Here is a 17,413-nt window from a genome sequence, read left to right as displayed (position 1 = left end):
CAAGCCTGTTCCACCATCAATATGTTCAAATCAATATCCTGTTTCTGTATTCCCCTCATACCCTTTGATCCCTTTAGCCCTATACCTAACTCATTTGTGAAAACACTCAATGTTTGGGTTTCAACTGCTTTTTGTGACAGAAAATCCACAAGCTCACTACTCTGTGGGTGAACAAATTTAACAATATAAAAACTGAGAACAAGAGCTTATTTAAATATGTAAAAAGGAAGAGGGGTAAAAATAAACATAGGCCCCTTAGAAAATTAGCCTGTGGAAATAGTTATCAAGAACAAAGAAATAGCAGAGAAGCTAAACAGATACTTTCCACTAATACCAAAGATTGAACCTGCCTCATCATCATCATCACCATCATTAGAGAAGTAGCATTAAATAAACTAATGGGGCTACAGGCAGATAGGACCCCTGACCCTGGTGGCTTACATCCAAGGAGTAGGATGTTCCAAAAAGAGAAGCTACAGAGATAGGGCATGCATAGGTTGTAATTTTCCAAAAGTCCATGGATTCTGGAAAAGTACTGGAGGATTTGAAAACTGTCAATGTGACACCTTATTCAAAAAGAGAGGCAAAAGTGGTAGGCTAATTATTTTAATGTCTATTGTTGGAAAAATGTTGGAATCAATTATTGAGGAACTATTAACAGAGCATTTTAAAAAATTATAATCTAATCTACCAGAATCAACATGGCTTAATGAAAGGCACATCATGTCCACAAATTTACTAGTCATTTTAGAGGAAGTCTCAACCACAGCAGAACCAGTCAATGTGTTTATTTAGACTTCTAGAAGGTGTTCAACAAGGTATCTCATAAAAGGTTAAGTCATAAGATAAGACCCGATGATGTTGGAGGTAGAATATTGATGTGGATATAAAACTGGGTACTGAGCCAGAAACAGGAAGTGGGGACAAAAGGGATTTTTTTTCAGATTGGCAATCTGCCACCAGGGGAGTTCCACAGGGATCGGTGTTGGAGCTGTAATTGTTTACAATACATATTAATGACTTGGAGGAAGGAAGCTAATGTACTGTAGCCACATATGCAGAGGATACAAAAATAGGTGGAAGGGCATGTTGCAAAGAGGATACAAATAATTTATGGAGAGATATTGATAGGTTAATTAAGTGGGCAACAAGTTGGTAAGTGGACTATAATGTGGGAAAACGTGAAGTCGTTGATTTTGCAAGGGGGAGAATAAGAACAGAGTAGTTTTTAAATGGAGAAAAACTGCAGAAAGCTGAAACACAAAGGCACTTAGCGGTACTTGTATATGAAACACAAAGTTAGCGCACAGGTGCAGTCTAACTGTAACTGTACAAAATCCTGGTGAGATCATATCTGGGGTACTCTAACAATTTTGGTCCCCTTATTTAAGGAAATATATAATTTCATTGTAGGCAGATCAGGGATTATTCACTGGGATGATCCCTGGTTGCAAGGATTGTCTTATGAACAAAGGCTTAACAGATTGGGATTCGACTCACTGGAGTTTAGGTGATTTCAATGAAATTTATAGGATTCTGAAGGGGCTTGACAGGGTAAATCCTGAGAGGATGTTCCCCCTCATGGGAGTCTCAAAGCAGAGGACATAGTCTCAAAATAAAGGAGAAGCAATTTAAGATTGAGATAAATTGGAATTTCTTCTGTCAGAGGATTGTGACTCCTTGCCACAGAGAGCTGTGGGCTCAGAGTCCTTGTGTATACTTAAGACTGAGGTAGATTCTTGATTATTAGGGGAATGAACAGTTATGGGGAAAAGGCAGGAAAATGGACCTGAGGAATGTCAGATCATCCAGTATTGAATGGTGGAATAGGCTTGAGGGGTCGAAAATCCTACTCCTGCTCCTATTCTGTATGACCTTATGGACTTATGGTCTTATCTAAATAGCCTACCCTGTATCCTTAGGCGAACGTGAGGACGGAAGATGCTGGAGATTAGGGTCGAGAGCGTGGTGCTGGAAAAGCACAGCAGGTCAGGCAGCATCCGAGGAGCAAGAGAGTTCACCTTTTGAGCAAAGGCCCTTCATCAGGATTGATGCTGTGAGCTGAGGGGGTGGTGAGATAAATGGGAGGGGGAGGGGGCTGGGGGGAAGGTACCTGAGAGTTTGAAGGTAGATGAAGGTAGGGTGAAGGTCAGAGAGGAAGGTGGAGTGGATAAGTGGAAAGGAACATGGACAAGTAGGACAGTTCAAGAGGCCAGTGCCGAGTTGGAAGGTTGGATCTGGGATGAGGTGAGGAGAGGGGAAATCCACATTGATCCCGTGTGGTTGGAGTGTCCCAAGGTGGAAGATGAGGCTTTCTTCCTTCAGACGTGAGTGATTAGGGTTTGGCAGTAGAGGAGGCCCAGGACTTGCTTGTCCTTGGCAGAGGAGAAGGGGGGGGGGGCAGGGCGGGGGGAAGGTAGCTGACAATGCAATAGGTGGATGGAGGTGGGGGTAATGGTGAGAGGTCAGAGGGGAGGGTGGAGTGGATAGATGGAAAGGAAGATGACAGGTAGGACAGGTCATGAGGGTGATGCAGAGTTGGAAGGTTAGATCTGGGATAAGATGGGGGGAGGGGAATTGAGGAAACTGGTGAAATCCACATTGATGCCATGGGGTTGGAGGGTCTCGAGGCGGAAGATGAGGCATTCTTCCTCCAGGCGTCAGGTGATTGGGGAGTGGCGATGGAGGAGGCCAAGGACCTGCATGACCTTAGGGAGTGGGAGGGGGAGTTGAAGTGGTTGGCCTCGGGTGGGGTTGTCTCTCTCTATGCTTGTTCTGCCATCTCAATCTGGTATACCTTCGATGCATTACCTCCATAGCCAGAACTTCCTTCCTCAGATAAGGAGACCAAAACTGCACACAATACTCCAGCTGTACTCTCACTAAGGTCCTGCACAATTGTAGTAAGACCTTCCTGCTCCTGTACCTGAATCCTCTCCCCATTTGCCTTCTTCACAACCTGCTGCACCTGAATGCTTACTTTCAGCGACTGGTATTCAAGGACACTAATGTCTTGTTGCATCTTCCCTTTTCTCAACCTATCATGATTCAGAAGCATGACTCTGAATGCCCAACTTGATATGTAATAAATTCCTGATGAAGGGCTTTTGCCCGAAACGTCGATTTCAAAGCTCCTTGGATGCTGCCTGAACTGCTGTGCTCTTCCAGCACCACTAATCCAGAATCTGGTTTCCAACATCTGCAGTCATTGTTTTTACCTATGTAATAAAGCAGCTCAGCAATTCGAAACCTCCCCATTCCTAGAGAATTTTGTCAACTGCAGGAGAGCCTGAAAAAGTGGAAAGGCTTCCACTTATAAAGAAGTTGTCTTAACACTGGACATCTCAAATTGCTTTCTAGCCAATTAAACACTTCTGAAATGCAGCTGCAGTTGTAATGCAGTAAGCGTAGTCAACTTGCAATCTGCAAACTTGCAAACAGCAATTGATAATGACAACATAATCAGTTTATGTGATGTTAATTGAGGGATATGTATTGACCAGAAAATTAGGGATAACTCCCCTGATCTTTTTATAAATAATGCCATGGAGTCTTCTATGTCTGCCAGATCAGGTAGATCCCACTCTCTTCTCATCTCTGACAATGCTAAAGTATACAGGGTCAAGGCAGGATCACTTAATTTAGATATTTTCATTTGGCATCAATTCAGTTAGGGCCGTATCTTAGAGTTTGAGAAATAAGAGCAATGCTGCCAAGTTGCTCAGGAGCTGAAATGGTGTTAAATTACTCAGACAGCTTTATTGCTGCATATCAGCCTGGTATTTTTCAAAGGTATTCATGTCAGAATCCATGCTTGGTTACGCAGGTGGGCCCCTATTGTAAAACATCAGTATGAACCTAGTGTCCAAGTTGCTGAGTGGAAGTCACAAATATTAGCCCAGTGTACTTGTCACATCATATATCATGTGTGGGGCAGTAAAATTGTAATCTGCCCCAGGCTCTGGATGAAAGACTTGTTGCTTCTCCTCTAGAGGGAAACCTTACTATTCTGGGCCTTGCTTTATATTGCTCCTGTCAATTCTCTTCCACTAATTTTAATTCCCAATGCCATGAGGCCTGAGACCCTAAGTAATTCTAAATCCATGCACTTTATGCATTTACAAGGTACTCCTTAATATTCTTGAAGCATTCAGCATTGGAGAGAATGTAGGGGAAAAAAAACTATAAGGATGGTTCTGGAGATGGTAAACTTGAATTACAAGGGTAGATTGATGAAGCTAGGATTATTCTCCTTAGCACACTACCCCTTGCTACAGACCCAAACACTACAAGGCTAATTGTATTTTATACATTCCCAGGCTCCAATTTGTGGCAGAGAGACGTTTTTTGTTGGGATGTGAGGGTTGTTTGCGTTTACATCATGGATGGTTCCATCTGTCACAAGGCATTGGTGGACTTTAGTCTGCAGTGGGCCAGGAACAACCCACTGTTTGCATTTGGAGGGTGAGAGGATGGGAGAGAGGGCCACCTCTACCTTCTCTGTAGCATAGCTGTCCTACCAGCCCCCGCACTTCAGTCTGGCTGGTAGTTGTTGCAACAGTGACTAGCAATAAGTTTTACTGATGCTATTTTCGAAACAATTATTCAATGCAATCAGATGAACCAGGGGTATAATGGGAATTGCCATTCCTGATAAGGGTGAATGTCATCTGCATTGTAGCAATGCTACAGAACATGAGTATTCAGAGTCCTGGGTACAAAATGATGAGGGGTAGAGAGTAGATGATAAAGAAACAGAAAATAGAAGCAGGAATAGGCCATTCAGTCCTTTGAAATGTTCTGCCATTCAATATGATCACGGGATATCATCTAACTCTGAATCCTGTTCCCATTTTCTCCCCCTACCTTTTATCCCTTCAGTCATAAGGCATTATCTCTAATTAATAAGGACAAACTGTTCTTGGAGGACTCTGATTTAAAGTGATTAGTGAAAGAACCAAAGGTGATATGAGCCAGTTTAGACAAAATGAGCAGAAAAGTTTCTATATGTCTACAAACCATCTTTCTTATTTAGCTGTAACTAAGAATATCATCATCTCCAATAATGTGACATTTAAGTTTTTTACATTTGTCACATTACAGTTCATAGCACTTCTTTATCTTTGCTTTTTTTTACATTTTTAAAATTCTGATATAATACTAGTTTTTTATCCGTAGTTGCATTGTTAACTCAGTACAAAATGAGAACTGAAACTAGAATCTTTCTGATCAGAATCATTTAGCATTGTACAGGATGTGCAACTACCAACCAGGGCAGCTCTATCAAATTTTATGGATGTAAAGATGTAATATTACTTTATAAATATTGGTTATGTGCATTATATTTTCACCAAACAATTTAAATGACTCATAAAAGTTATTTTTAGATTTTGGAGTTTCTAGTAAGTTCTCAAACATCATTCATAAACTAACTCCGACATTCCTTCAGCTACAATGTCGATCTCATTAATTATAGTCGGCATAAAATTGATTAGGAGGGCTCTTGTTGCACAGTGGCAATGTCTCTCCAAGCCAGAAGGCCTGGATTCAAGTCTTGCCTGCTCCAAAGACGTGATTAGAAAATACCTAAAATTGATTGGGTAAACATTAAATGAGATTAGTTCAATGGAATTAATACTTTTATGAGTGTAACTAAGAATATTAGAGAGATTTGTGATCAGATGGGCAAAAGGGCAGAGGAGTGGCAGATGAAGTGTTATTTAGATAAATGTGAAGTGCTGCATTTTGGAAAGACAAATCAGGGCAGGACTAAGACACTTAATGGTAAGGTCCTGGGGAGTGTTGCTGAACAAAAAGACCTTAGAGTGCAGGTTCATAGTTCCTTGAAAGTGGAGTTGCAGATAGATAGAATAGTGAGGAATAGTGAGAATACTTGCCTTTATTGGTCATGCATTGAGTGTAGGGGTTGGGAGGTCATGTTGTGGCTGTACAGGTTATTGGTTAGGCCACTTTTGGTAGACATGTGTAGTTCTGGTCTCCCTGCTATAGGAAGAATGTCATGAAACTTGAATGGGTTCAGAAAAGATTTACATAGATGTTGCCAGGATTGGAGGGGTTAAACTGTCGGGAGAGGCTTAATAGACTGGAGCTATTTTCCCTGGAGCATCGGAGGCTGAGCAGTGACCTTATAGAGGTTTATAAAATCATGAGGGGCATGGACAGGGTAAATGGACAAGGTAAAAACAATGACTGCAGATGCTGGAAACCAGATTCTGGATCAGTGGTGCTGGAACTGCACAGCAATTCAGGCAGCATTCCAGGACAGGCAGGACAGTCTTTTCCCTGGGGTAGAGGAGTCCAAAATTAGAGGGCATAGGTTTAAGGTGAGAGGAGAAAGATTTAAAAGGGACCTAAGGGGGAACTTTTTCACACAGAGGGTGGTCCATGTATCGAATGAGCTGCCAGAGGAAGTGGTGGAGGCTGGTATATTTATAACATGTAAAAGGCATCTGGATGGGTATATGAAAAGGAAGGGTTAAGAGAGATATGAGTCAAATTTTGGCAACTGGGACTAGATTTATTCAGGAAATCTGGTCGGCATGGACGAGTTGGACGAAAGGGTCTGTTTCTATGCCGTACATCACTATGCCTGTACAACTCTATAAGTGTAAGAGTCTTCTCCAAATTGTTCAAAGAAACATGGGAGCAATAGTTGGATGTGATTTAACATAATCTCTACAAAGTATGAAAAATGTTGAATGGATGTAACATCTTTATATATTTTGTAAAATGGATATTTTTATTCTGTCTGCCAGTAATTGAAGAATGTTTAAAACATTGCCTTTATTATGGTTACCAACTTGCGATATGGAGATAATAATTGCAGAACCACCGAAAACAGAATGTAGATACTAATGCCCTGGTATGATTTATTTTTATTGCAGGTTTTGATAGTTTGCTAGCTTTGCTAGATACTGCAGCAGATATTAGAGCTTACTTTCAGTGTGTGTCAACCCTTGTGCATCTCTTTGTATTTCAGGTAAGATATTTACTGAAAATAATATTGTAATTACAATGCTTATGTTACAATGCATGTTGAAGGTTCAAATTTACTGTGTCCTTTAAATCTGATCACTTAGTCATCCACAGATTATCAAGCTTAATATATTGTGAATTATGGCTAGTGCTGTTAATAAATATTTTTAAATTGTATGCCCATACAATTTCATCCAAATATTCAGTGCTGCATATCTAAACACTTGTATTTTTCTTTGACTTTTTTTAATGACACTTTCCTCTCAAATCTATACTTTTAATCTCTATTTAAAAACAATATAAACAAGGTCTAACCCTAACAATACATTCAGACAATGGAGTAGATTTTAAACTCCACATTTTGAGTCTGACAGTTGAGCTGCAGATGCAGATTTAAGCTACAGAAGCATTAATCATCTGTGTTTCTCTCACATGGTTAAAATATCAGACCCTTGAAGCTTGACTTGAGCAAGACACTTATCTTTCAGATTCAATGTCTCGGCTGGGTTGATGGCTTTTAAAGCATGTCAAGCTATTGCTTCTTGTTGAGATCTGAAAGATTTCACACTCTATATAGCTTTGTCAATTTTCTTAATCAGGTATTCTGTTCTTGACAGTATGTCAGCAATTCACATCAGCTTCTCTTGCTTGTAAGTCACTTCCAAACGACATCTCTGTAAATGATGTAACATCGTAAGCCAGTAGTTTTGGTGCAGATGGAAGCCATTTGAAAATGATGCTTTGGACTGGTTTGTGGTCAGATTCCACTATAATTTTACCTCAATAAAACAGATATTGATTAAAATGCTCACAAGAAAAGGCAGTAGTCAGACATCCTTTCTCAATCTGTTTCGTATGACATTCATTTTATGTTAACAACTGGTATTCTTTGTTGTATAAGAGTTGCTCCAAATCCTGCCTAGGTGGCACCACACTGCAAGGTGACTTCATAATTGACATCATTGTACTGCAGCATTGGCATTATTGTCACCAGTTGTTTGATTCTGGTGAAAAATGCTTCTGGTTCTCTGCTATAGTAACACTGGTATTCCATAGCAATGAGCTTGTCTAGAGGTTTACACTCATTTGACAAATTAGACAAGAATATTCTTAGCTCGTTTATAGATCTATCAAATTGTTGAGTTGCTTTCATATTTGTTGTTTGCTACACCTTTGCTCTCCACCATGTCAGGATCTGGGTGGAGTCCCCTTGCTGTTAGTAAACGACCTATGTACTTGAATTCGGGAAACTCCTTTCTCTAGTTCAGCTTCAGGATCATCTTATGGGCGGCACGGTGGCACAGTGGTTAGCACCGCTGCCTCACAGCGCCAGAGACCCGGGTTCAATTTCCGCCTCAGGTGACTGACTGTGTGAAGTTTGCACATTCTCCCCGTGTCTGCGTGGGTTTCCTCCAGGTGCTCCGGTTTCCTCCCTCAGTCACAAAGATGTGCGGGTCAGGTGAATTGGCAATGCTAAATTGCCTGTAGTGTTAGGTTAAAGGGGTAAATGTAGGGGTATGGGTGGGTTGCGCTTCGGCGGGTCGGTGTGGACTTGTTGGGCCGAAGGGCCTGTTTCCACACTGTAAGTAATCTAATCTAAGTAATCTAATCATCTAATCTAATCTCTAATAGTCACATTAGTTTCTGATCATCATTCAAGATGGCCACTTCCACCACACGTCCATACACACTGCAAATCTCTGTTATGGTAAGCAGTCTAAACCCAATAATTAATTCAGTTGAGATGAGTGGATTTTGGTTTATTGTTTGGAACTGTTGTTCTTAATTCTTGGATTGGGCTCTCAGCTTTATTTGCTCTCTTGGAACAGATATTGATCATCATAAAGTATTAATTTTACCTACAAACGTTTAATTTTCTGGTCACTCTGTACAGGTCTGCAAAGATCACAATGTTGCATGGAATACTGATGTGTATCTGTCACTTCAGATTCTCTTGGTATTCTCCTTCTGTTGTCATCTAATAGCCACAAACCATTTAATACCTTTAGATCTGATATGGTGTACAGTGATTCGTTAGAAAAATTGTCTAACATCACTCCAGCCGCCATTTTATGGCCTTTCTTTATTTCTTTCCAGACAAACATCTGTGTGCAAAGTAATTCATTTTCTTGCAGCTGGATTTACTTCCTTTTATTTGATGTGGTTTCCTTCACAATACTGTATTTATATTCGGTTTACTACTTATGCTGATCTTTATCATTCTGCTGACCTTCATGCAAATATATTTTTCTTTTTTCCAACTTGTTGTTCTGGTTAGTCCTGGACTGTATCTCAGCATAATGCAAAGCTTCGTGCGTTCTTCCGTTAATACTTTGCAGCTGATGATAGACAACCTCAGAACTTCAGTACTACTGTCTTAGGAGGTATGCTCTCACAATTGGATCTTTTACTCCTGAAGGAATACTATTTCTGATCAGATCAACTTTCCGTTGTCCTATTTCACAGGATTAGTTTAGATTAGATTAGATTCTCTACAGTGTGTAAACAGGCCCTTCGGCCCATCAAGTCCACACCGACCCTCCGAAGAGTAACCCACCCAGTCCCATTTCCCTCTGACTAACGTACATAGCACTATTGGCAATTTAGCATGGCCAATTCACCTGACTTACACATCGTTGGACTGTGGGAGGAAACTGGAGCACCCGGAGGAAACCCACGCAGACACAGGGAGAATGTGCAAACTCCACACAGACAGTTGCCCAAGGCTGGAATTTAGCTATATATTTCAGTGCTATCTCATACTGATCAATATTCTCCCTTGCCCCAGAACTCTGATGTTCAACACATACCATTCATATGTAACATTAGTAGAGAAACAAAAATGTGTCTTCAAGACCTTCAAAATTTCTCCATTTTGCCTTTCCTGCTCCTTGGTATGATCTAGGATGCTATACAGCTTGTGGGACCCTTTCCCCAGCGTTGCTACCATTATTCATTCAGGGTTTGTTTAATTCTGTAGTTAGCTCATAATCTTGCCATGGAAACTAGAAGAAACTTCAATTGTGTCCCACATTGTGTTCTGTACAAGGGACTGGAGAACTCACAGACATTCTGACTCACCTAGTAGTTCAAAGTTACAGACTGCTATTTGAATTCTTTCTTGCAGTAACTGGATATCTTAAAGTTCCAAAATTCAGCTGCACAGCCCTAATGCCATGTTTCATGTGATAAGTTTAATGGCTACTGCATAAGATTAAAACAACAACAACAACATCAGAAATTTCATGACTATTGCAAGTCCAAGTATATGGCACACAAATGCATTTCTCCAAATAATAATGACGATGAGGGGGATCTGCCCACATGCCATCTCCTGTGATTTCCTGGCCCTGTTCCAGCCACCTCTGTCACTATGTGCTTTTTAAAACAGGTAATATTCCCGCCAACAATCTTTGTTACAAAATTACTTTAGCTCTTAAAGACTGCACAAAGTTTAAACTTGAAATCCACTGTTAAGATGTTTGGAAAACATTCACCAAACAACATAAGGAAATCTTATCAAGCAGCACACACTGACGGACCTTCCATGTTATTTCTAACGCGCAGAGGATGCAGTACATGTAGAATTGCTTTCTCCATGCAAATCATCAATATCATCATCAAATTTAATTTTAAAATGAAAAGTATCTCTTCATCAAGAATGTGCACAACAAAGACACAAACATTTGATTTTTTCAGCCCAGCAACTTCAGGGGAGAAGAGTTCACACAACTAGCTGCAAATTTCCAGTTGAGATGGAACTACTTCCTGTCTGCAATAAGTCGTGCTTTAACACTGTCAAATGCAGAATCATTTGGTAAGACGTGAATCTTAAATAAATAATTGCAACATATTCATTTTTTTCACAAGTACTGAGACTAGAGAATGGATTTAAAAGAGCATAGATTTCTTGATTATTTGGAATGATTTGAAGGTGCCGGTGTTGGACTGGGGTGTACAAAGTTAAAAAATCACACAACACCAGAGTACCCCACAACCACCTAATGAAGGAGCAGTGCTTCAAAAGCTAGTGCTTCCAAATAAACCTGTTGGACTATAACCTGGTGTTATGTGATTTTTAACTTTGATTATTTGGGACTGATTTTTAAAAATCCCATTGCTGAAGGGTGACAAGCCTGGCAACATGATTGGGGAAAATATTGGGCGTTCAGTGGGCAGCCACTGCAAGCATTTTGTCCATGTTGGGAGGATCTGACACACATCATGGGGAATTAGCTTGGTTACCCTGGCAGTCTCCTAGTGAGTTGTGGTGGGTTTGCTCCATGATGCGTACTTTCAGGCTCCTGGAGAGGCACTCAGCTGCAATGATTGCCACCCCCTACCCTGTACTGATACTACTACAACAACACTGCATCCCCATTCCACTTGTTGACAATGGTCTGCCTGCCGGTTCCAACTCCCCCCAGTCTCACGTTTCTTAACTATGTGTCACCGGCAATGTCACCCTGGATTCCATGGCTGATGAAGTACAGTAGGCTATGGCCCTGCTGGCAGGCTTTCCAGGTAAGTGGTAAAAATCAGTCCTCTTCATGGTTATTGTCCATCTCAAAATGACATAAATTGGGGGTAAGCACCTATCGGGAAATGGTACTTCTGTGATCACACTGTGTATTACTCAATACCACATTAGATTGCAAACAGTATGGACAACGCTGCTAAAGTCTGCTTTATCTTTTGGTTGATTATCCCGGTAGATTATTTTAGAATCCTTACAGTGTGGAAACAGCCATTTGGCCCAACAAGTCCACACTGACCCTCTGAAGAGTATCCCACCCAAACCCATTACTCCTACCCAATTGCTCTACATTTCCCCTGACTAATGCACCTAACCTACACATCCCTGAACACTATGGGTAATTTAGCATGGCCAATTTATCTAACCTGTGCATCTTTTGACGGTGGGAGGAAACCAGAGCACCTAGAGGAAACTCAGCATAAACGGGGAGAATGTGCAAACTCCACACAGACAGTCAAACCCAGGTCCCAGGTGCTCTGAGGCAGCTGTACTAACCACTAAGCCATTGTGCCACCCTGATTAGTATGTTTAATGATGGTTAAAAATAGTTTCAAAGTTCAATGTAATTTTCCTACATATTATTTTGCTAGTTTGAGAGTGCGAAATGACATCGCGCATGTATAATATTTGCAACTGTATCTCAACTTGGTGTCATACACATCCAATCTGGTCAGCTAAGAAAACAGATTAATGCTATTTAATTAAAACAGAAAATGCTGGAAACACTCAACAGGTTCAGCATTTGTTTCCTTGTCTTTACTTATTTTAATTGTTTTTTGCACTTTCAGCCAGCAGCACACCCTTTCTAGACACATCTATTGTTTATGTTCTTACTCCAACACTATTTCCTTTGGGTCTGCGAGACCTGATGATGGGATTCTCCTGATCCTTGGATGCTGTCTGACCTGCTGTGCTCTTCCAGCATCCCACTCTCGACTCTGATCTCCAGCATCTGCAGTCCTCACTTTCTCCAAGACCAACTCTTCTGTCATTCACTCTCTCCTGCCTTTCACTCAATTACCATCCTTCCTTTTACCCATGTTCTAACCACTTTTTGCTGAAAGCCTATTACACCCAACTCTTGAGTTCCAATGAAAGTTCACAGGCCCAAAGGATGAACTGCCTCAGTCCACACATGCATCCATTACCTGTTGAATATTTCCAGAATTTCCTGTTTTTGTTTTGAATTTCAGTGTCATGCTTTTTGAATTGCATCGTTTGACTTCTATGAACAACTTTGTGGAAGGAACAGTTTTTTGTCAAAACTAAACTTTCTTTAACAAATGCAGTGTAAAAATGAGACATATCATCATCTCAGCTTGTATGTATAAACATATAACTAACCTATGTTGTTGGAAAAGGTCCTTGAAATGAAAATATGTGTCCCATTAAGTCTTAAACTGTGGTGCCAGTTAAGACAAATAAAGAACACTACCAATTCAGATGTATAGATTTATGAAGTGGTATGGTATTCTTAAAAGGAAAACGTAAATGATCATAGATAACTTATCTATTGACTGCACATTAACAAAGACAAATAATACATAAATGCAATTTTAAAATGAAATGTAAAGTTATAAAATCTCCTAGCAACAAATCAAGGACTTCAGCAAGACGGCCTTTGTGTGGAGCCACAAAAAATGAGGGAGATACTAAATGAGTATTTTGCATCAATATTTACTGTGGAAAAGGATATGGAAGATATAGAAAGTAGCGAAATAGATGGTGACACCTCGCAAAATATCCATATTAGAGAGGAGGAAGTGCTGGATGTCTTGAAACGCATAAAGGTGGATAAATCCCCAGGACCTGATCAGGTGTACCCTAGAACTCTGTGGGAAGGTAGGGAAGTGATTGCTGGGCCTCTTGCTGAGATATTTGTATCATCTATAGTCACAGGTGAGGTGCCAGAAGACTGGAGGTTGGCTAACATGGTGCCATTGTTTAAGAAGGGTGGTAAGGACAAGCCAGGGAACTATAGACCAGTGAGTCTGACGTCGGTGGTGAGCAAGTTGTTGGAGGGAATCCTGATGGACAGGATGTACATGTATTTGGAAAGGCAAGGACTGATTAGGGATAGTCAACATGGCTTTGTGTTTGGGAAATCATGTCTCATAAACTTGATTGAGTTTTTTGAAGTAGTAACAAAGATGATTGAGGAGGGCAGAGCGGTAGATGTGATCTATATGGACTTCAGTAAAGCGTTCGACAAGGTTCCCCATGGGAGACTGATTAACAAGCTTAGATCTCACGGAATAAAGGGAGAACTAGCCATTTGGATACAAAACTGGCTCAAAGGTAGAAGTCAGAGGGTGGTTGTGGAGGGTTGTTTTTCAGACTGGAGGCCTGTGACCAGTGGAGTGCCACAAGGATCAGTACTGGGTCATCTACATTTTGTCATTTATATAAATAATTTGGATGTGAGCATAAGAGGTATAGTTAGTAAGTTTGCAGATGACACTAAAATTGGAGATGCAGTGGACAGTGAAGAAGGTTACCTCAGATTACAACAGGATCTTGACCAGATGGGCCAATGGGCTGAGAAGTGGCAGATGGAGTTTAATTCAGATAAATGTGAGGTGCTGCATTTTGGGAAAGCAAATCTTAGCAGGACTTATGCACTTAATGGTAAGGTTCTAGGGAGTGTTGCTGAACAAAGAGACCTTGGAGTGCAGGTTCATAGCTCCATGAAAGTGGGGTTGCAGGTAGATAGGATAAGTGAAGGTGGTTGTGGTATGCTTTCTTTTATTGGTCAGAGTATTGAGTACAGGAGTTGGGAGGTCATGTTGCGGCTGTACAGGATATTGGTTAGGCCACTGTTGGAATATTGCATGTGATTCTGGTCTCCTTCCTATTGAAAGGATGTTGTGAAACTTGAAAGGATTCAGATAAGATTTACAAGAATGTTACCAAGGTTGGAGGATTTGAGCTATGGGGAGAGGCTGAACAGTCTGGGGCTGTTTTCCCTGGAGCGTCAGAGGCTGAGGGGTGTCCTTATAGAGGTTTACAAAATTATGAGGGGCATGGATAGGATAAATAAACAAAGTCTTTTCCCTGGTGTGGGGGAGTTCAGACTAGAGGGCATAGGTTTAGGGTGAGAGGGGAAAGATACAAAAGGGACCTAAGGGACAATGTTGTCACGAAGAGGGCGGTACGTTTTTGGAATGAGCTGCCAGAGGAAGTTGTGGAGGCTGATACAATTGCAACATTTAAAAGGCATTAGGATGGGTATATGAATAGGAAGGGTTTGGAGGGATATGGGCCGGGTGCTGGCAGGTGGGACTAGATTGGGTTGGGATATCTGGTCGGCATGGACGGGTTGGACCGAAGGGTCTGATTCCATGCTGTACATCTCGATGACTGTATGACTTTACGACCTGCTTTGAAATTTGAATATTTGTTGTTCGAAAGAGCTTAATCTACTCTATTTAAACATAAGAGATTGATTTATAATTCATTTTATGACGGAATATGAGTAATTTGTAAAGATTGTAATACTTTATTAGTCCTTTAATTTAATATCGCTGAAAATATCTTATTTAGTCAAAGATTTTCATCTCATACTTTTAAATGACCATTCACAAGCATATCAATAAAATGGAAAATTAACATTTACATTTTATGAGATGAGAGTCCTGATGGTCAGCAAATGGACTCTGATTAGTAGAGGTGTTGCCTTGGAGAATGTAACAGTGAATAGTAATTGCCAGAATTTATTTAGATTTTTAAGTTAGGCAGGCTAACTTTGATTGGCCAGAACATTGCCTTGGAAATGAGTTGATGAATGGCCATCACCTATTTTGTTGAGATGAAACCAGCTTAGTGGGCTTACCTGCTTTTTTGTCTGCAATGAAAAAGGCCCTTTGACTTCTTATGTGTAGCTTCTAGTTCATGCAGGAACACTACACTGTGAATGGAAGTGACAACCTCAAATTGATTGTCAGCATAATTCTTTTCAAACTCAGAATTATCCAGCATCTGTTATCCGATTGCAGGGCTACACCTTATGTTGGACAGTTAATTTGCGAGATTTGCAAGTGCAGGCTGGTTGAGTACAGTTAGTACCTTACTTCTTGCAACATTTGTTGGACAATGTTAATTTTCCATATTGGTATTTTTGTGAATTAACCTGATGAGTGTAAGTCGAAAAACCGTCTCTTTCTTCAACAATACTAAAGTTCAGTGTTACCAATGATTAGCCTTTCGTTTGTTATACAATAGGATCTTGGCACTTGGTGAACCTTCTAATTTCTGAGTATTTAACTCATGTACTTCAGTCCTACATGGAAGAGGAAATGGAAAAATCAGTATCAGAAAACATGGGCCAACTCTCACATGATTCAATTCAGGAACCAGACTTAGAATCCGTTCTCAAAAAGTATTCAGTACCAGAGTCTCTTAATGTAAAGTCTGAACAAACAGGTGACAAAGACCTTAATCTGCAAAATATCACCATCAAACCTTTGGGCTTTAAAGTTGATACATTGACTGGCAACAAGGTAAGCTGATCCTGCTGTCTAATTAATAAGATTTGAATTTTGCTGTAAAAGTAATTGAGACTACTAGTTCTCAGTAATATTTTCACAGGCTAATCAGCCAGTAGTTTCCAACAAGCACAACGTACAATTGAACATGGAAATCTGACAGTAGCTGCCTCTTTCATTTATCTGCTTGTAAAAACACTTTCACTACCAGCTCTCCGTTGAATAGCATGATATTCTTGTAATTATGTCATTAATACAGACTAAACTTGCCACAGAACTCCAAATTGAAGTATCCTTTCAACAACCAGAACTACAGTATGTATTTATCTCGCACTTTTAATCCAAAGCATTTCACGGGAGCTTTAAAGAAGTAAACCCACTGACTCCCACAGTTACCTTCACCATAAATCCACACATCCTGCTTCCTGTAAAGATTCCATTCTCCCAGTTCCTCCGTCCCACTTGTTCTGACCAAGCCAATTTCGACAAGGAAGTCACCGAAATTCCACTTTCTTCCTCAACCGATTCCCCAACACTGTAGTCGATGGGGCCCTCGGGGTCTGACTCATCTCCTGCACTATAGCCCTCATCCCCTCCCTTCCCTTCCCTTCCGCAACTATGATAGGGGTCCCCTTGTCCTCATATACCATTCCACTAGTATCCACATTTAAAGGATCATTAGCTGCTATTTTTGCCACGTTCAGCGGGATTCCACAACCAGACATATATTCCCCTCCCCTCCCTTGTCAGCCTTCTGCAAGGACCATTCGTTCTGGGACACTATGGTCTACCTCTCCTTTACTCCCAACACTCCCATCCCACAGCCTCACAGCACCTTCCCCTGCAACCACAGAAGATGTAACACCTGCTTATTCACTTCCTCCCTCTTCAGTATCCCAGGTTCCAATCACACCTTACAGGTAAAGCAGAGCTTTACTTGCACTCACTCAATCCAGTCACTGCATTCGCTGCTCACCATGTGGTCTCCTCTACACTGGGGAAATGAAGCATAGACTGGGTGACCACTTTCACAGAACACCTACATTCTGTCCGCACAAATGACCCTGAACTTCCAGTCGCCTGTCACTTTAAAACACCAGCCTGACCAATATCTCTTTCTCAGGCTTGCTGCAATGCTCCAGCGAAGCTCAGTGCAAGTTGGAAGAATATCACCTCATTTTCTGCTTGGGAACCCTACAGCCTTCTGGACTCAACAATTTTAGGGCTGGCGGAACCTTCTTCCATGAAATTATTCCAATCCCCATACACTAGGCCTTGTTATCACATGGTCTGCCAATTCATACAATCCATTGTTAGCCACAAATAATCCTGATTAATACTTATTCGTTCCCAACTTCTTTGTCTGTCCAACTGTTCTTCTCTCTCTTTGGGTCTA

The 17,413-nt window shown here is 40.9% G+C and overlaps 1 protein-coding gene across 1 annotated transcript in view; it reads left to right on the top strand.

The window, feature by feature from the left end:
* LOC122551054 (DNA-binding protein RFX8-like) overlaps positions 1–17,413 on the top strand; it is an 87,333-nt gene that overhangs the window by 62,682 nt on the left and 7,238 nt on the right. The window contains exons 12-14 of the mRNA XM_043692697.1: positions 6,906–7,000; positions 10,696–10,813; positions 15,755–16,032. Of these exons, the coding sequence (XP_043548632.1) occupies positions 6,906–7,000; positions 10,696–10,813; positions 15,755–16,032 (491 nt within the window). The remainder of the gene's footprint in view (positions 1–6,905; positions 7,001–10,695; positions 10,814–15,754; positions 16,033–17,413) is intronic.

This window comes from Chiloscyllium plagiosum, chromosome 6 (genome assembly GCF_004010195.1).
Source record: "Chiloscyllium plagiosum isolate BGI_BamShark_2017 chromosome 6, ASM401019v2, whole genome shotgun sequence".
Lineage (NCBI taxonomy): Eukaryota > Metazoa > Chordata > Chondrichthyes > Orectolobiformes > Hemiscylliidae > Chiloscyllium > Chiloscyllium plagiosum.
This window is presented reverse-complemented; position numbering and strand designations above follow the sequence as displayed.